The sequence below is a fragment of the Sapajus apella genome, unplaced genomic scaffold (assembly GCF_009761245.1).
Source record: "Sapajus apella isolate SASKATOON/1434 unplaced genomic scaffold, GSC_monkey_1.0 scaffold41, whole genome shotgun sequence".
Classification (NCBI taxonomy): Eukaryota; Metazoa; Chordata; class Mammalia; order Primates; family Cebidae; genus Sapajus; species Sapajus apella.
In genome coordinates, this window is record NW_022436981.1 from 10,520,314 (window position 1) to 10,540,423 (window position 20,110).

A 20,110-nucleotide genomic window follows, 5' to 3' on the forward strand; every position below is an offset into this window, starting at 1 on the left:
GGTGATCTGGGATGACTGTAACCTCTGTCTCCCAGGCTCAAGCAATTCCCCTGACTCAGACCCCTAAGTAACAGGGACCACAGGTGCGCACCACCACACCTGGCTAAATTTTGTAATTTTGGTAGAGATGGGTTTTGCCATGTTGCCCAGGCTGGTCTCAAACTCCTAGATTCCAGGGATCCTCCCTCTTCTGCCTCCCTAAGTGCTCAGATTATAGGTATGAACCACCACTCCCAGGCACCTAGCTTTCTAAAAGCTAAATTAAAAAAAACAACTCCATATTGCAGGATAACTCTTCATTCTGCTACTCTAAGTGTATGCTTCTAATTTCATAGTGATAACACAATACTAAGCATTCAGAAGTTATAAAACATCAAAGTTCCAAATGAACTAAAAAAGGACAAAAATTAGAAAATACTAATGGAAGAACATGAAAACAAAAACAGAACACTCAAATCAATTTTTCTTAAACTTCAACTTTATTTGGAGCAGGAAATTTTTCCTTACATAAGGTTGACATTTTTAAACACCTCAGGACAAACTATTTAAAAAGTAACATTTTTATTTCAGAAGGGTCTTGCTTAAGTGGTTTTCTGTCTTCCTATCTTCTCATTGTTATGAAAATTTGCTTTATAAATAAATATATCGTCAGTTACTCCATTGTAATCAAATCAGGTGACTAATTTCTATCTGTACTGAGATATCTGAGAACAGAAGACTTGATTCAGTTCATCTAAAATTCACATTAGCACAGTGTCTATGAGAAACTGGTAATACAGATTTATGTGATATTTACCTCCAGTCTGTCTTCCTAATGGTTTCCATGAGAAACTCCTTACAATAAATTATATAAAAGTACAGTACATTTGGTCGGAAATAGTAAAAATAATTCTAAAAATTAACTACATATATTAAACAAACAAATTGCTACAGTATGCTTTAAATGATATAAAATAAGAGTATGTCAAACATCTTCTTATAAACATATTGCTTTTGGTCATACACTGAACTGAAATGTACAGCCTAAATTCCTTTTTTTCCTCTTTTAAATGGCACAAAACAATGGCTTGATGGTAGGGAAATGCTACTTCATGAGACAGCATGGTGCCCATTAACTCCAACAGTACCTGTAGTTGCACTTAAAAACAAAATAATTCTCATTTTGTGCTGTCTTGATGGTATACAATTTTTGATAACTCCAGAAAATGACAAAGTGTTACTTTATTAGATGTATATAGTCCTTTAGGTAAGAGATACACTTTAAAAATTATTTGAAAATCAAGTTTCTTCCTACATAAAACCTATCATATATGAGCTGGGTTGAGGGCTTGGTAATGAATGAAATTTTATTGTAAGATGAACAACCATGTCAAGAGTAGTTTTATGCAAATGCAGTTTTCCCTGCTCTGCTCACTCTACATGGGGCACATCGGTGCCCGCACAGCACACCTTTGTCACTGAACTTTTGTCTCCTTTCAGCATGAAATGAGAACCAACCCTGTATCATTTCCTGACATCCCAGTAAGCTTTCTGATTGTAAATGAGGTATGGTCCTGATAGGTACAGTTACAGGTACATCATTTCTGTTGGTCTTATATTACATTTTATAATTCTATAATAACAAAAAATATAGCTAACAAGTAGCATTTTATTTTCATGTAACAGATCTCAGTCAGAACAAAAACAGAAAGAGACAAAAGAAATGGTTAATATTCCCTTCTATAGTGCATAGCTTGTATACACAATTAGTCCTTCACCCATTTCAGAGAGGGGGAGGAAGAGTCCTTCATAGCATTTGCTAGTTAGAATTTGTTTTTTCAGTCCTCTAGTTTTCTCAACTGCACATCAGCTACTTGACTTTTTTATGAATATGGTTTGGTTTCCCCAGGAAGTTGTCTGCTGGTAAACAAAGGAAAGCATAAAAGGAAGAGAGTGAAGTATTTTCTGAATTTGGGCCCTACAAAAGTATTAGAAAAACAATTTTATAATGTGAAATAATTAAGTAACTAGGTTTTTCAATTAAAAAAATGTAATGACCTTATATAAGCTAGATTACCAAGACTATGGTATTAAACAATCCATTTGCTCCTCTAAGGAATATTTACAATTTAAAACCTGCTTTCCAGCAAGCTGGGCAAGGTTTCAGATTAATTTACTCTTTATATATAATACAGAAAAGGAAAATAAATTTTAACCTTATAGTAAAGGACTCATCTCTGAAAACACATTTTCTGATGCTTTAGATAATGAGTTGAGAATATAATACAGAAATGAATTCAGCTTCAAGTTGTGCTTGCATGTATATTTTCCGAAGCTTTGCTGCCAGCTTGTTAACAGGAAAAGACCACCTATCACATCCACATCCATTATGTGCTTTTCTCATGCCCCTAGGAATCACGGTGCTTGGTCAAGTATATTTTTGAGTCAGATTCTCCAAAGCATAAATTACTCTCTGATTTTAGGTTAGGGCCCTTTGGAAGCCATGGTAATTCGTTCAGAATGCAACATATTATTAATACACCAAAGCAATTATTTACCAACTCATTCGGTTGAACCATATGGAAGTGTCTATATTCATTTCACCTATCATTTTAACTTATAAAAATGATCACTTACATATGGTTCAACCTGCCATTATCCTGGAACCCAGAACCAACAGAGAGTAGTTTGAGCCCTTAAGAGAATATGAGTCAATACGCTCTTGAGATTACATTGCATTCACTGATGGTGACTTTCCCTCTTGCCTTTAAGGTAACCGTGAATGAGGCAAATGTACCATATAGAGATGGACCTTTTGTCTTTTTCTGTCTCCAAACTGGCTTTGTCATTTTCGAAATTGTTGTAAACATTCCTCTCAATGAAACAGCCTCTGCCCAACACATAAAGTTCTCACTCTTGAAAGATACTACACCAGGGTTAGGAAATCAAACGTGGCATGTGACTGTGACTTCGCAGATGAGTGGAACCTCTGCCATAACTCTTTCTGCTCCCCAGTTGTCCTGAGAATTTGGCTAGGATAGAAGATTAGTCATTGACTGCTCCTAGCCGGATCTGGAGAACTGAGCCAGGCGCAAAATTCCATCTCAGTTATTACCATCGAAACCTTCTGCTGCTTTGATACTTAGTTTTTTGGCTATGCACCTTTGCAGGAATGTAAGTTTGATTGACTGTATTAACCTTTATGTTGAGAGCCTTTTGATGCAGAAAGCTCTCCTTTTATTGGTACACATACAATTTGATTTCAAAAATAGAATAAATGAGAATATAATGGCATAATATGATTAAGCCTGGTTTCATTTGCTATCTGAAGCCAAATTAAAGGGTGTTGGGAAAATTTTTTAAAATGTATTTATTTAGTCTTCTTTCATCTGGGGAACAAAAATAAAACAAAGCCAATTATCTAATAGTTTTTTTAGAGCAGCAGCAGGGTGGTACCCAAAAACCAAACCAATGACTTATTAGGAAAAGCAGAGGATCACTTTTCTAACAACAGTCCAAGAAAGGCTGAAGTACCTAGTGAGCCATACTTAAAATTTAACCACTTCATAAATAACTGCACACACTGAGCCTCTATCACATAGCCTTAAATTGCACCCCTGTTGCAATACTGCATTAATATTATTACATTTTTCAAAATCTGTATAAAATATTATCTGGAACCCCAAAGGAAAATCAATTAATCTTTTAAAAGTTCATTACAAAGTTGACTGTATAAAATGCTAAAACATAATCCATATATACAAAATGCTGTTGTTTAAGAAAATAATGGGACCCAGTTTTAGAATAAAATAATTTTATACAAAAAAGCGTACTGCATTCAAATCAATATTAAAAAAAAAACTTTAAAAAAGAATATTGACATGTCTTAGTTCAGAATAACTATAAAGTGTTGATTTGCTTTTATGCCCTCTTCACGTCTTGCAGGTAGAACATTCGTCAGCTGAGAAAAAGCGTCCTGCTTCTCCCTACGAAGAGATTCATCACCAAGGCAGATAGTCATCGCCGAGATGCGTACTTGGAAGCCCAGTCTGTCCGGCCATGCACTGGCTGGGCGGCTGGAGGCCGTGGTATCAACCCGGGAGTGCTTCTAGGCTGGGTGTGGAAGAAAGGTCGCCCAGGATGAGGTCTCATGGCCTTCAGAGAGGAATAACCTGCAATGAAAGAAAAAGGCTGACAGGACTGATATGGGGCCAATGCAAGCAAAGTGCAAAGAATTGCATTCTGGTGACAAAAACATGAGAAAATAAGAAGTTCAAGAGGAGCAAGTTGTCTCGTTCTTATAATCTTCTCTACTGCAGTTAAAGACAACATTTTAAAGTTGTCAGGCCAAAAATAATGGCATGATTCTTGGCTCCTCTTTTTTTCATGTCCCACATATAATTTGTCAGCATATCCTCTTAGCTCTACCTTCTAAATATTTACAGAACCTGGTAGCTTTTTACCAGCTCAACTATTACCACACTGGCCCAAGCCAGCATCACTTCTTGCCTGGATAATTTCAACATCCTCCTAATTGGATTCCCTGCTTCCAGCCTTGCCCCTGCTTCAGTCTAATGACAACAGCAGCTTGGGGGAGCCCGTGAAGATCGCTGTCAGATCACCTCACTTCTGGACTCAAAGCCCTCTGGGGGCTCCACGTCACTCAGAATCCATGACAACATGCTTACCGCCCCTGACCTCGTCTTGCTACGCCCCCTCTCACTCATGTCACTCCCGCACTCTGGCGTCCTTCCTGCTCCTTGAATTTGTCAGGCCAGTTCTGCCTCAAAGCTCAAGCACAGAAGAATCTCCTGTCTGGAAAAGCCTCACTCATACCGCATGCTTGCTCAATCACCTCCTCCAGGTCTTTACTCAACAACTCCTTTGCAGTGAGCTCTTCTTTAGCTACTCTATCTAAAATTGCAACCTGTACCCCACACTCCAACCCCCATAATCCCTACCTCCTGTCTGCTGTATTTTTCTTCTTAGCAGTGAGTCAGTAAGCATCTGACTTACTATATGTTATATAGCACTTATTCAGCTTACTTATTATCTGTAGAGGGCAAGTCTCATTTATTGGTGGATCCCAAGCCTACAACATGCAGTTGTAAGATGAACAATCATGTCAAGAGTAGTTGTTGAGTAACCATTTATTGAGTCAATTCATGAATCATTTAAAATAGAACTCACCAGGGGAAGGGTCTGGAATAGGTGCCAGGTGTACCCTCTGCATAGCAGAACCAATTTCTTTTTTCAGAAAAGAAGGGACATAGTTTCCAGTCAGTCCACTAGAACTTGTAGAGCTGGAACCAACTGATTTGCAAAAGCAAAAAGCTCTTTTACCACAAAGACATGGACCCAGGACATCAAAAGGTTAAATGACAGCATTGCAGGGCAATAACAAACCAAGTGTTTACTTTGAGGGAAAATAGCAAATCGTGATAAAAATGAATTCTGAGCCGAACATCCCACCACACCTGGCTAGTTTTTCTGACCCTGTCACAAAGACTGTAAGGGTCAAAGACAGCGCTGCTCCTGTAGGGGGCAGCCAATGCAGGATTGGTTGGCTGTGACATTTTTTATTTCCTTTTGTAAGAGTAGTTTTAGACTGTTCTAAAATTTGCTTTCTTTACTCCATAATATAGCTATCCTTCCATGTCAGTATACATATATTCTAGAGTATGGCTAAACCATAGTCCATTTAACCATTTTCTTACAGATCAACACACCAGGTTATATTATTTAGCTGTGATAAGTAATAACATACTAAATATTCTTATCCACATCAGAAAAATTAACCATTTTAAAAAATACTAAATACATTCACTTTTTATGTCATTTCCACTTGGGAGAGCTTTAAGGGCAGGGACTGTATGCTACTTATCTTTGTACTCTGGGGAGGATAACTGAATGCCTTGCATATAGCAGGTAATCAGTTAATATTGGATGGGTGAATGAATATCTATAATTCTTATTATTAAGGCTTGAAGGTACACATGGAATAATGAAGACTGTCATTATTGCGCATTATAAAAATGGAAGTTCTATCCATTAAGAAAAGTCAATAAGTGGTACAGTTGCTCTGTTTCCACAACACAGAGGCTTTTTAGCAACTGCTTAAAGCAGAGTAGGAAACACAGGCTGGAATGCCTGTGTGAGGAGTTGTGTTGGTCAGCGGGAGTGCATTTCACACTTTGGTGAATGAAGAAAAATGGGAAGATAATTTGAATAGGTAAGTCATAAAAGAGAAAAAACATATAGTCAACAAACACAGGAAAAGATGATGAACCCCATTAGTAAACAGCACATGCAAGTTTAAACCACAAGAGGACAACATTTCACACTTGTCAGACAGTACCAAGTGGCATCAAGGATGCAGAGCAACTCCCATATCCTACTGGAGAGCTGTTTGGCAGTATCTGTGAAGTTGAAGATGAGCACACCCTTTAACCTAAAATGTTGACTCTGATGGCTCACACCTGTAATCCCAGAATGTTGGGAGACTGAGGTGGATGGATCACCAGAGTTCTAGACCAGCCTGCTCAACATGGTGAAACCCTGTTTCTACTAAAAATACGAAAACAAAAAACAAACAAAAAAACACCTGGGTGTGGTAGCATACGCCTGTAATCCTAGCTACAAGGGAGGCTGAAGCAAGAGAATTGCTTGAACCTGGGAGGCAGAGGTTGCAGTGAGCCGAGATTGTGCCACTGCACTCCAGCCTGGGGAACAGAGCAACACTTCATCTCAAATAAATAAAAAAATAAAATATAAAATAAAATAAAATAAAATAAAATGTTGACCACTATTTATCATACCCAGAGGAATCCTGACACTTGTGCGTAACAATAGGGTACAATAATCATCTCAGCTCTTTTTCTAGTAGCAAAAATTGCAAACAACTTACATGTTTATCAAGAAGAGAAGGCATACATAAATCATAGTCTACATAAATAATAAGTTATGGTATTGTGTATATATGTTTTATAATATATATCTCTATAATAGCTATACACATATTTATTAAAATGCATGAAGCAGTGATCCAAGATTATGTTCAAATAAATTTTAAAACCTGCAAAGCCACACTATGAAGTTTATACAAACCCAAATAAAAACTTGATTAGGCTGGCATGGAGGGTGGTAAGGGGAAGGAGGGAGGATGGGAAGGAAAGGCCCAGACACTGGGCTTTATGTGCATTTGCCAAGTTTAACTTTGTTTGTTTTTTGTTGTTTTTTTTGAGACAGAATCTTGCTCTATCACCAAGCCTGGAGTACAGTGGCACAATCTCGGCTCACTGCAACCTCCACCTCCCAGGTTCAAGTGATTCTCCTGACTCAGACTCCTGAGTAGCTGGGATTATAGGCCTGTTGCCACCATGAATGGCTAATTTTTATATTTTAGGTAGAGACAGGGTTTTGCCATGTTGGCCAGGCTGGTCTTGAATTCCTGACCTCAAGTGATCTGCCTGCCTCAGCCTCCCAAAGTGTTGGGATTACAGGCATGAACCACCTTGCCTGGCCAAAGTTTGACTTCTTAAGCTGAGTGGTGGCTATACAGGCATTGCTATACTATCTCTTTCTTTTTTGTATTCCTTAAGATAAACAAACACTTAATGGATGAGGGCAGGGAGAAGCGAAGCCCAGTTGGCAGTGCAGAGGGGAAGCAGCACCTGGCAGGGGCTGCCTGCGTGAGGGAAAACTGATGTGGGAAACGCTTCTACTGTGAACAGGGTTGGTCAGCATTAGGACTCAGGAAATTCATTCATCCATTTAACAAAAAGAGTGGGGAGGGCCTTCCAAACTGTCCACCTTCCAACTAGAAGGGATCTTGATACTGGGTCTGCAGTTGGGTCATCAGAAGGAGGGGATGGGCTGGAACAAGGCAGACACAGCCAAGGGTGACTTCTATCTCAGGAGGAGGGTGTCTGCTGCAGCCAGGGCCTTGGCCGTCCGGCCTAGTAGTAGTCTGTCCAGGTATTTTTGTTTCCTTTCCTTCCCTTGAGCCAGGGAAGACTGTGCTCTACTCCCCAGCTACCCTTGAAGGCAGACTCCTATGGGAGCTGGCTGAGTTCCCAGGGACCACAGCCAAGAAAGAGACAGGAGGATAGGGCTGGAAAAGAGGCCTGAGCTTTCAGACCACAAAGGCCCCTGTGCTTCCAAAGCTCGTCCCATGGTTCCCTGTGCCCACCTTACTGCATCCAGGGAATTTGTTTTTTGCAAATTTGGGGGTTAATGATCATTACTCACCTGAATTTACTTTGCTGATTACTGACACTGTCCCTGAAGATTTTCCAGACAAGCCAGAACTAGACCACGAATTAGGTGGAATAAAGTCCTTGCCAGGATTCGAGAGTATGCCGTTTCTTATATTTATCCCTAATAGAGAAGAAATGATTTTAAAATGCAAAATACACATTGAATCTTATACCAGACTACAAAGATGAAATTAATGCAGAATGCCATTTGTCAAAAACATTCTATAATGCAATAATCAAAACAAAAACTGAGTGTGATGATGTCATCTGACAGATGTCAGAGGAAAGACGTCTCACTTATAGGTGCCCAAGAGAGGCCTCTTCCGCTTCTACCAATGGATCTGTTCCACATCTTGACCCTCTCGTGCCATCCTGGGCTTTGCAGCTGCTGGACGTTCTGTTCTTCCCCTTTACAGACCACTTCCTTTCAGTCTTCAGTTTCTTCTCTATCCCAAACCCCTAGCCTCCAACTCTGCAGCTCTCTGCTCTCCTCGTTCTGTCTTGTCCCCAGGGTTCTTCTCACCCAACCAGGACCATTGCTACCCTCACGTGCTGATGACTCTGGTCTGTACAAGGAACTCTCACCGACTGTGGTCCCTCACACCCAAGGCCTCCCAGAATGGGGCTGCCTTGACCTTGACCTCAGGACAAAAGCCACTTTTCCTCCAGATCACCCCCATTCCCACTGGCACTGCAGCTATTTTTCAGAACTGACAGTTTAAATTCCCCCTTTATCCTTCTTCTCCTTCCTCTACAACCAAAAAGAAATAAAAAGCTCTCGGATTCACTCCCTGCTCCTTTCTGCCTGTGGTCACTGTAATTCAAGGCTTGGCCCTGCCTACTGCATCACCCTACACCTGTTATCTGGATCTCTCTTCTGGATCATCCTGGGGCCTGTCAGGCCAATCTTCTAAGACCAAAATGTCAATCCTGATGAAGTTTAGCAGTATTTAGACGACATTCCCAGACGGTGAGGAATTTCATGCATCAGGAGGGCCTGCCATTCCCACCCCATCCCTCCCTTCTGACTGCACCCCAGCCTGTGCCGCCATCCCCCTCACCTGGATGACAGCTACAGCTTGCCGGCCCCTCCCTACTCAGCACAGAGGTGTTGGTACAACCACATCACTCCTTCAGTTAAAACCCTTCAAGGACTTCTCACTGCTCATGAAGTAAAATTCAAATTTCTTACAAGGCCCCAAAAGATGCCTCATACTACACGTTATGTCACCTCCTTTCCCACAGTGCTCTGGCCACACTGGCCTCTGCCGTTCCTCTCACAGGACAAGCCCACTCCTGGCTCCAGATCTTTCACTCACTGTTCCCCTCTCCCTGCTGTGCTCTGCCCTCAGCTCTCTGCACATTTGGTTCCTTCTCATTCTTTAGGGCCCAGCCAAGTCACTTGTTCAGAGAGGCCCTACCTGACCATTCTTTTACGATCTGTGATTACTGTGTGTCTATCTATTAAAGTCTCACTCCCACCGCTAGCATGTGAGCTGTGTGAGGGTGAGGGTGTTGTTTGCAAAGCTGCTGTATAAAACCGCTGTGTAGACCACAACATGAAGGAATTTCCCAGAGTTGTGCGACTGAGTGGCTCTGCTTGGCTATTTCGTTTGCAATAATATTCCCAGTGCTTGGCATGCAGTAGATGCTTGATACACATGTATTGAATGAATGATTCACTAATGTACGTTTGGAATATAGAAAATCAAGAGAAAGGCTTGGGAACCCACAAAACTATAGCACTGATATTTAACCCCCATATTACTGCCAGGATGGTGTGTCTAAGCTTCTGTCCTGGTTTCCCTATTGGCAATTTCCCCTAAACCTGGTCTGGTAGAGGGGCCTCAGACACGCCACCCAGCTCTTGCCAGTTCCTTTCTCCCTGGAGGCTGGACCCAGTTTCCTATACCATATTTCGTATCTTGAGTGACTATAAAAGATAAAAATATGAGGCCTGAGGCTAGCACAGTGGCTCATGCCTGTAATCCAGCACTTTGGGAGGCTGAGGTGGGTGGATCACTTGAGGTCAGGAGTTCAAGACCAGCCTGGTCAACATGGTGAAACCCCATCTTTAGTAAAAAATACAAAAATTAGCTGGGTGTGGTGGTGGGTACCTGTAGTCCCAGCTACTCGGGAGGCTGAGTCAGGAGAATCACTTGAACCCAGAAGGCAGAGACTGTCGTGAGCCAAGGTACCACCATTGCACCCAGCCTGGGCAGCAGGGCAAGACTCCGTTTAAAAAAAAAAAAAATGTGAAGCTTGGGCTTCAGCAAATATTTCTGTGATGTGTCCCTCAGTTCTGAAGGGAATCCCCTAGTATCTGCCTTCTAAAACAGAATCTTTGTGAGTGATACGTGATTCCAAGGACAGGATTTCTTATCAAAAGTCAAAGTAAAGCCAAGTCATTTATATTACCAGGCAAGTATCGAGAGTGCTTCAAATAGTGCTGCTTGGCTGCAGATCTCAGGGTGGGTGTGTCTCGCTGCTGATATGACGTCTGAGTGGGGGCACTGTTTCCTGTGCCCACGGGCTCAGAGGGTTTCAGGTCCAAAACACTCTCAAACCTGAATGAAGACAGCATGGCTTGGGTCAGCATGAGAGACAGCATATATCCTCAGATATGTACCAATAATCTCACAAATCCCAGCTTCAGTGTGTTTATGAATGTGAGCAGCACACTTGCCTGCAGAGAGTGTCATCACTCTGTCTTTTCTTGTTTTTCAGGTCGATCCTGCTGAGGGATGGACTGAAATCCAAGTCATCCAAGTCAGCCCAATCATCTGAATCCTTTGCCGACCTGGAAATAAGACCCCACCTTCTCCTACTCTTTGGCTTTATCTCACCATTTTTGTGTTCCAGGCCAGCTGCGATTTTCTGTGTAAACAAGTGGGGTGGGGAGGGGGAAGCAATACTTGGCATTAATGGAACTCATCCATGAGTAATCTCCATTCTAAACTTCCTCTGCTATGCAAAGGAGGCTCCTGGGGCATAGCATTGCTGATCTGAAGGGCAATTGTGGAAAACACATTCCCAATCTTTCTGTCTCACTCATCCTGCATGGATCACATCAGCTGCCATCCACTGAAGACGTTAAAGTTGTGTAAAATAAGGATAAAAAAATGTTTAAGGTATTTCTCACACACCAGAAAGGTGACTAGATTCATGCACAGTCTCATCCTAGATGAGTTCATGTGATTTCTACTGTTATAAAAATGGATGAAAGAAATTAAGGCTAAGATGTCAGCTTGCCTGACCTTTTACAGAAATCAATGCAGATAATGCTTTTTTTTTTTTTTTCCTTCTCAGTAGGTATGGTTACTATCTCTTAGCTATAAAGAATTAGCTACAACAGGACATTTCCATACACACACCACTTCGAAATTGTATGCTGGAATAAAGTGAACAGGCCAGAGATGCCACCCTGATCTGGCAATGTCTCACACTATTGTGGCTGGGGGCCAGCACTCAGCAAATACTAACCGACACAGAAAGTGCCACTTTTTCGAACAAGTGATAGAAAGTTGGCCTCTTCAGACAGCACTGCAAAGCTAGTAAAAAACAGAACCCCTTGTAAGGTTATTATTTTATTAAATCTAACACTCATTGTTTTCTCTTGAAAACCAGCCCAAGAGGAGCAGAAGGATCTGGGCTCAGTTAATAGCCCAGCATTAACAGTATTGATTAACAGCAATAATATGGGTAACAATTATAAATATTAATACAGTGCTTCTATGCTTTTCAAAACATCTTATAAATATCATGACCTTTGATCTTCATGAACAACCCTGTCTGGTAGGTAAGATGTGCGCTATACTCTTCGTTTTACGGATGAGGAAACTGAGTCCACAGGGATGAATGATAACAACTACTAACCTTTACGGAGTTGTAACTAGGTGCCAGGTATTATTCTGAATTCTTTTCGTTTTAACTCATTAGTCCTGAAAGCAGTTGTAGCAGTTAGCTACTATTATTATCCTTAGTTTACAGATGAGGAAAATGAGGAACAGAGAGGCCAGGTAAATTGCACAGGTATAAAGCTATTAAATAGCACAGCTGAGATTTGAACCCCTGGCGGTCTGGCTGCAGAGGCCAGCTCCCAACCACTACCCTACAGCTGTCCCCATGAGTGACAATGTTATTAACAGGCACATCCAGAACTTGAATTTAGATCTTTCACTCCAAAGCCAAGGGTCTTTTCACAATTCCATGTTGTTGCAAACGTAAATCTACCGTGATTAGACTCTGTATACGGAAAGAGAAAATATGTCACACAATAAGTGGGGTCAGAAGAGGAATAAGCAGACACAAAGCTCACTAGTGAATCTGGGCTGCTCACCGACTGGGGATTCTTGTTGTGGAGGGCTGGGAAAAGCAACGGGCTTGGCTTGTCCTCCTGGAGATGGCTCGGGTGATCTGTCCTGGAGACCTCTGCTTTGTAGGGGTACGTGAGATGCAGAAAGGGCTGGGTGGCTTGATGTTGTCGTGAAGAAATTCGTGTGTGTGGTTTGGTTGGTGGCTGGGCAGGAGGGACTGGCTTAATATGAGGAGGTGGGCCTGCCTTTTCCAGGATGCCTTTCTGTGGTTTTCCTGATTCCTGAGGGCTCTGTGTGGTGCTGCCTAGTGGGTGTCCAACCTGGAAGTAAGGATATCGAAGTGCCTGGAATGACAAAGAAGGCTTTAGGAGAAAAGTCTAGCCAGGAAAGTTGCTACTATCTTGATTACTGGGCTATATTTCATTGTGACCAGTTTACTACCGTTTCTTAGCCCAACTAGAAAACAGCATCTTGAATTTGTAATACCCTTGTGATTTTTCTTATCTAAGATACCATAAAATATATGTAATGATTGCAACACAAAATCATTTCTATATAGTAGCCAGTGACACTGCTGTTACCCTGGCTACTTCTAAAAAGCATTCTGGATCAACACAGATCCTGGTTTTGTAACTCATTTGCTATGTGTCTTAAATAGGGTACTTCATCCTTCTAAGCCTATTTCCTCATTCCATGGAAGAAGAAAAAAATAATAATTAAAAACTGAAAGAACCGAACATAATGATCCTGGAAGACACTGAAGAATTGAGTACAAAATAAGCAGGCACATATGCTTTTACCCCGAAAGTGCCAGAAGTGTAAAACATGATATAGTTAAACCTTCTCTATCAAGAACAAAACGCTGTCAGTTGTTCTGGATAACTGAGTTTTCTATATAGCCAAGAGATAACTTAAGGTTTGGGGTTTACAATTCTTTCTGAAATATTCCCTGTATTCTCGTCTTTTTGAATGAAAGTCATTAAGGATAGCATAATCTTTCTTAGCAAGCCTGGGACAGTTATAAACATCTGTGATGATTATATGCAAGTGTAGATACAGAGGCAATTAATGGGGATAACCTGGTAGAGGTCCCAGATATTAGCATCTATTATAGTTTGAAAGCCTTCTCTGTAGTTGCAGACATTTTTGCAAGTCTTAACTGATTTGGGGGGTATTTTTAGCTTTTCACACTATTCTTAAAAGCATACATTCCTCTCTTGGTTTCTGGTTATAGAATCTTTTTCATTTCTTATACGCATCCTTTAAAAAACTGCGTTCATCGAAAAGCTGCTTTCCTGCCCTGCAGATATTTGTGAATTTCACCACCAGGAGTGCATTTCTGAGAGCCTTCTAACTCTCGAGCCATCCAAAGTCTTATGACACCAAATTGTGGTTATTTCTTCCTTGAGCTTGTGGAAACTGCTTTTCTACACTCCTTAACTATTCCTCCAGCTATCATCTCCCCTGCTATCACAAATTCTACCACCATGTTGGCACTTTCTTCAAATATCCTCATCACTCCTCTTCTTCTGAATCATTTTCTCTGATTAGAATTGGTCATTTATTTGATCCTCTGAGCAATGTAACTGTCAATGAGACAAGCTGCAAAGGGGCCAGACATAACTACCACAATAGGAGGCTTGCAAGAGGCCTGTGAGTGATAAGAGCCCACAGCATTACCACACCTCTTTTGGTTATATTTCATTATTTAAGTCTAAGTCGTTGGGAAAGCAGGAGCTATGAAGTCAGAGAACCTGACTTCATTTCAAGTGAAAATCATATAAAACATACTCAAGCATTTGCACACTGTAAAGTGCTATGAAATGCTAAGTGCAGTTACTCTCCTAGCTCTACCTCATCTGATCTCTTTAGGTCATGAATCAGTCGGACTTTACATGATATGAAGTTACATTTTAACAACCAGTACTGGCTTATAAACAAACTACTATATAATTGTAACTCATAGAGAATAGATTTGAAAACATTCTCCAAAGGCAGAAAAATATATGTTTATTTCCATTTCCATACAAATGGTGATGTATCATGTGAACTATATTTTCAAAGCAACTATATTGTTTACATCTTAATTACTTTATACCCAGTAAGTTTCAAACTATTTTAAGTTCTCATACCTTATGTAGTACACCATTAGTGGTATTCTGTACTATTTCTCACCCATAATACTAAATATTTCCTACGCAATTTAAAGAAATTATTCGGAGTTAGATATGAATTCATAAGAAGCACATCAAGCAGAAGAAAATGGAGGAAAACCTGACTAGCTGTTGGTCGTTTCTTGGGATCCCACTGAAGCATGTCTCTCAGGAGCTGGATTGCTTCACTGCTAGCATTGGGAATCAAGGTCTTTAAGTTATCGGGTACACACTGTGGCCAGCGGAAGTTCATTGCACTTGAAAGTTGGTAGCCTTCAGGCCAGTCCGTCTGAAAGAAGGAAAAGATAGAAAACCTTGCTCAGCCAATTGCTGTGATATAAGTTTGTATTCTGGTGTGTGCGCCCAAATGGAAAGGCAACCATGTCATTACCCACTCACATTCATTAACCACCCACATTCATTACCATAGCACTGTATGGAATGAGAAATAGAGTTGTATAAATAGAAAGATTACCAAAACCATGAAATCTGGGGAGGAGTGGAAAAGATATCAGATTTGCCAACTTGTTTTATAATCTTTATGTAAGATAGCCCATCTGTTGAGATTTTGGGATTGAACCAAATTAATATTTCCCCAACTGTGTTCCATGAGACAGAGGTTCTGGAAACTGCCAATGAGATATTCTTTGGGGGAAAACAACATAAAACAAAACATCCTGTTCCTGGGCAAATAAATTGTGAAACTCTACTTATATCTTCAACTTGATGATTCAAAGTATACATGTGGAGAAGACCAGCAGTAAGGAAAGGTGCTTCACCCAGTCTCAAAAGTGTCAAACTTTCCACTTTTTCATGCATCATTTCTGTGGGACACTAAATGTTGGAGTGAATGATAGAAAATGCAAAAGAAATGGTCTTTATGGTTCCTTTGAGTTCTAACACTCTTCTATTTTATAACATACAGGCTAAGGTAATTTTTCCCCTACTCTTTTTAAAAGCCAAGTGGCAATATGTATAGCTTTTATCATTCATTCACTTGATAGCTCTAGAATGCCTCCTATATGCTTAGTGTTGTTGGAGATCCAATATAAATCCTGCCCTTAAAGATATTACTGTTCTAAAAGATAAAAGAGGACATTTAATTAAAAACAGAGTAATAATGCAGAGTAAAAAGTGACAAAAGCCACATTTTCCCTGTGCAGTCTATCATCGATGGGCATTTGGGTTGGTTCCAGGTCTTTGCTATTGTACACAGTGCTGCAATGAACATTCGTGTGCACATGTCCTTATAGTAGAACGATTTATAATCCTTTGGATATATACCCAGTAATGGGATTGCTGGGTCAAATGGAATTTCTATTTCTAGGTCCTTGAGGAATCACCACACTGTCTCCCACAATGGTTGAACTAATTTACACTCCCACCAACAGTGCAAAAGTGTTCCTATTTCTCCACATCCTCTCCAGCATCTGTTGTCTCTAGATTTTTAATGATCGCCATTCTAACTGGAGTGAGATGGTATCTCAATGTAGTTTTGATTTGCATTTCTCTGATGACCAGTGATGATGAGCATTTTTTCATATGTTTGTTGGCCTCATGTATGTCTTCTTTTGTAAAGTATCTGTTCATATCCTTTGCCCACTTTTGAATGGGCTTGTTTGTTTTTTTCTTGTAAATCTGCTTTAGTTCTTTGTAAATTACAGATATCAGCCCTTTGTCAGATGGGTAAACTGCAAAAATTTTTTCCTATTCTGTTGGTTGCCGATTCACTCTAATGACTGTTTCTTTTGCTGTGCAGAAGCTGTGGAGTTTGATTAGGTCCCATTTGTCTATTTTGGCTTTTGTTGTCAATGCTTTTGGTGTTTTGGTCATGAAGTCCTTGCCTACGCCTATGTCCTGAATGGTTTTGCCTAGATTTTCTTCTAGGGTTTTTATGGTGTTAGGTCTTATGTTTAAGTCTTTAACCCATCTGGAGTTAATTTTAGTGAAAGGTGTCAGGAAGGGGTCCAGTTTCTGCTTTCTGCACATGGCTAGCCAGTTTTCCCAACACCATTTATTAAACAGGGAATCCTTTCCCCATTGCTTTTGTCTGGTTTGTCAAAGATCAGATGGTTGTAGATATGTTGTGTTGCCTCCGAGACCTCTGTTCTGTTCCATTGGTCTATATCTCTGTTTTGGTACCAGTACCATGCTGTTTTGATTACTGTAGCCTTGTAGTATAGTTTGAAGTCTGGTAGTGTGGAAAATGTGGCACATATACACAATGGAATATTATGCAGCCATCAAAAACGATGAGTTTGTGTCCTTTGTAGGGACATGGATGAACCTGGAAACCATCATTCTCAGCAAACTGACAGAAGAGCAGAACATCAAACACCACATGTTCTCACTCATAGGCGGGTGTTGAACAATGAAAACACATGGACGCAAGGAGAGGAGCAACTACACACTGGGGTCAGTTGGGGGGAAATAGGGGAGGGACGGTGGGGGGTGGGGAGTTGAGGAGAGATAGCAAGGGGAGGGATGCCAGATGTAGGTGATGGGGAGGAAGGCAGCAAATCACACTGCCACGTGTGTACCTATGCAACAATCTTGCATGTTCTTCACATGTACCCCAAAACCTAAAATGCAATAAAATAAATAAATGGAAAAAAAAAAGTGAAAAAAGCTGCAAGAGAGGTACAGGTACAGATACACAGAGGAGAAAGATTCCAGCAGTGGACTTAGGAAACTTTCTTAAAGAAGCGGTATTAGTAATTCATTCAAATGATTTAAAACAATTTTTGAGGATCTAGTCTGTATCAGCAATGGTCCTGGGACCTGGGAAAATAAACATACAGCAAATCTTTGTCCTGAATGAGCTTACAGTCTAGGAAACAACTTATTAACACAAATAATTATATTAATAAGACAGAACACAGCTGAAGATGGGGAGGAGATTAGAGAAACATGAGAAAGAGGATTACTGATGGCCATGTGACAGACATCACTCAGGCAGAAGGTAAATGTACAGAGCACAGAAGCAGGGAAATTCCAGGGCACGCAGCTGGTAGGTGTACAGGTGTGAAGTGGGGATAGGAATAGGAGTTACGAGGCTGGGCAATGGTGAGTCAACCAATACTTTTATAAGGGGAAGGCAGTACCAGAGCTGTCCTTTAGGAGGTTGAATCTGGCCACAGACTGAACAAAAAGCCAGGGTGAAAATACTTGAAGGCAGAAAGATGGAGAAGATACCATTAGACATAGGTAGGTGACTGTGGTTCGGTCTGTGATGGCAGCAGTGGACTTGAAAGGACGGGAGCTATGTGAGACATGTGACGTGGCAATATTCAACAGCGTTTACCCACCAACTGCTTGGATCAAGGAAAAGGGGAGTAAGAGAAAGACAGAAGGTAAAGCTGAAATTCAGCCTCAAGGTGGGGGCTCTGGGATGCTGATCGTACCACAAACAGATATGGAGAATGAAAGAAGGAAGCTAGCAGGATGGTAAACAAAAGGCAATGTTTCAGACATGATGAGTTTGAGGTGATGGTGAGGGAGTCAGGAGAAAATCCCATAGAGAATTGGAAACATGTGAGTGGAGTAATAATGTAGGGAGTCGGGGGCTAAGGATTACGGTCAAGCGACGTCTGAACAGGCATGAATCGTAGCAATGAGAACCAAGGAGTTCTGCAAGGGAGGTGAGATGATATAGAGAGGAAGGCAGAGGGAGCCATGACAGATGTCATACTTTAGGAGGAAGAAGAGAAGCCAAATGTGTCTGAGAACGTGGGCAGTGGAGAATGACTGAGGTCAAGACAAAGAGTCTAGAATGGGCAGGTGCCCAATGGTGCCAGTGCTGAACAGGGCTGGGCGGAGGGAGCATGGGAAGCTGCTGGCTTTGGCCCACTGGCCTTTGTTCTGTATCATTACCTTTTTTGGTGTCCCCAGCACTTGGCAAATTTTGAATATCATGTCAATTTCACTGGCCCCAGGGAAGAGTGGCCTGAGGGTGTACACCTCAGCCATGATGCAGCCCACAGCCCAGACGTCAATGGGGGAGCTGTAGTTGGTAGACCTCAGGAGTACTTCTGGAGCCCTGTACCTGGAGGAACAAAGGTGAACTGCTAGCTATTGCTTCCACTGCTCAAACATTAAATTAAATAACAATCAGTTCTCAGTGAGGGGGTGGATATGTTTCTATTTTCTCTCTAGTTCACTGTGGTGTAATGGAATTGGGAGAACTTCACAACTGCCGTGGGCTGCTGTTGATAAGTAGTGCTTCTCTCTAGTTCACAATATTTTCTATTGAGCATTTCTCTAAGGAGTCTTCTCTATGGCATCTTTGAGAAACATAGAGAAAGTAAGAATTAGGAAAAAAGAGAGAAAAGAGAGGAAGGAAAAACTAAGAGAGAAAGGGAGAGGGAGAAAAAACCTACAACTTCTGTGTAGGCTATTCGGTCATGGCAAACGGCTTAAAATCAAATTCCTAGTCTCAAAGTTTTCACAATAGCAATTGGATGGTTTAAAGGCAGGTCTTTGGAGAATATTTTACATAGTTCTTTTGGGAAACTGTCCTCAGGAAGGCCTATATATAAAATTTTATTTACATTATAGAAAAGCATAATAGGTTTTCTTTTAACATGATTTATAACACAAAATTTTAACCTTGTACACTACCAACATATCTATAAATACATGTTTCAGACTGCACTGTTCCTTAGTGAAAAGTTAATGTTTGTGATTTTAATATTATCCTTAGCTTAATGATATCTTTTTAAAGAAGTGCAAATAAATGCTTTTGAGAAAAACAGTATTCACCATCTGGTAGATACATAATCTGTATATGGAGGTTTTGATCGGATTTCTCGGGCCAAACCAAAGTCTGCAATTTTCACAAGTTCTGGTCCCATGCAGAGGAGGTTCTCAGGTTTTAAGTCTCGATGGAAGAAGCCTGTAGAGACAGTAGAGGAGAAGAAATCCAAATGCAGGTTTGCTTCTGTATTACTCTTTGCAATTGTATTGCTCTTTTCAAAATAGTTATAATTTAAAAAGTAGTCTGGCATGGCACCAAAGGCTTCATGCATTCATCCCACAGGTAATGTAGAATCATTTGAAATTCTCATAAGATTACATTCATTTCCCTTTGCAAATCATTGAAAGGTGATCTGCATGATTTTCTTATAAAAGAGAAAATTTCGGCCGGGCGCGGTGGCTCAAGCCTGTAATCCCAGCACTTTGGGAGGCCGAGGCGGGTGGATCACGAGGTCAAGAGATCGAGACCATCCTGGTCAACATGGTGAAACCCCATCTCTACTAAAACTACAAAAAATCAGCTGGGCATGGTGGCGCGTGCCTGTAATCCCAGCGACTCAGGAGGCTGAGGCAGGAGAATTGCCTGAACCCAGGAGGCGGAGGTTGCGGTGAGCCGAGATCGCGCCATTGCACTCCAGCCTGGGTAACA

General features: G+C 41.0%; 1 protein-coding gene across 4 annotated transcripts in view; it reads right to left on the reverse strand.

Moving 5' to 3' along the window:
• Positions 1-456: 456 nt before the first annotated feature.
• Positions 457-20,110, reverse strand: part of CILK1 (ciliogenesis associated kinase 1) — a 60,652-nt gene continuing 40,998 nt past the window's right edge. For 3 of the 4 annotated variants that reach the window (XM_032299696.1, XM_032299697.1, XM_032299698.1), the window contains 9 exons: positions 19,468-19,600; positions 18,580-18,751; positions 14,828-14,995; positions 12,577-12,897; positions 10,924-11,114; positions 10,656-10,804; positions 8,230-8,358; positions 5,170-5,292; positions 457-4,151 (listed from right to left, as the gene is read on the reverse strand). In XM_032299696.1, the coding sequence (XP_032155587.1) occupies positions 3,997-4,151; positions 5,170-5,292; positions 8,230-8,358; positions 10,656-10,804; positions 10,924-11,114; positions 12,577-12,897; positions 14,828-14,995; positions 18,580-18,751; positions 19,468-19,600 (1,541 nt within the window). In that variant the 3' untranslated portion in view covers positions 457-3,996. Of the gene's footprint in view, positions 4,152-5,169; positions 5,293-6,337; positions 6,399-8,229; positions 8,359-10,655; positions 10,805-10,923; positions 11,115-12,576; positions 12,898-14,827; positions 14,996-18,579; positions 18,752-19,467; positions 19,601-20,110 lie in introns of all 4 variants that reach the window. The other variant, XR_004275613.1, reaches the window with a different exon arrangement.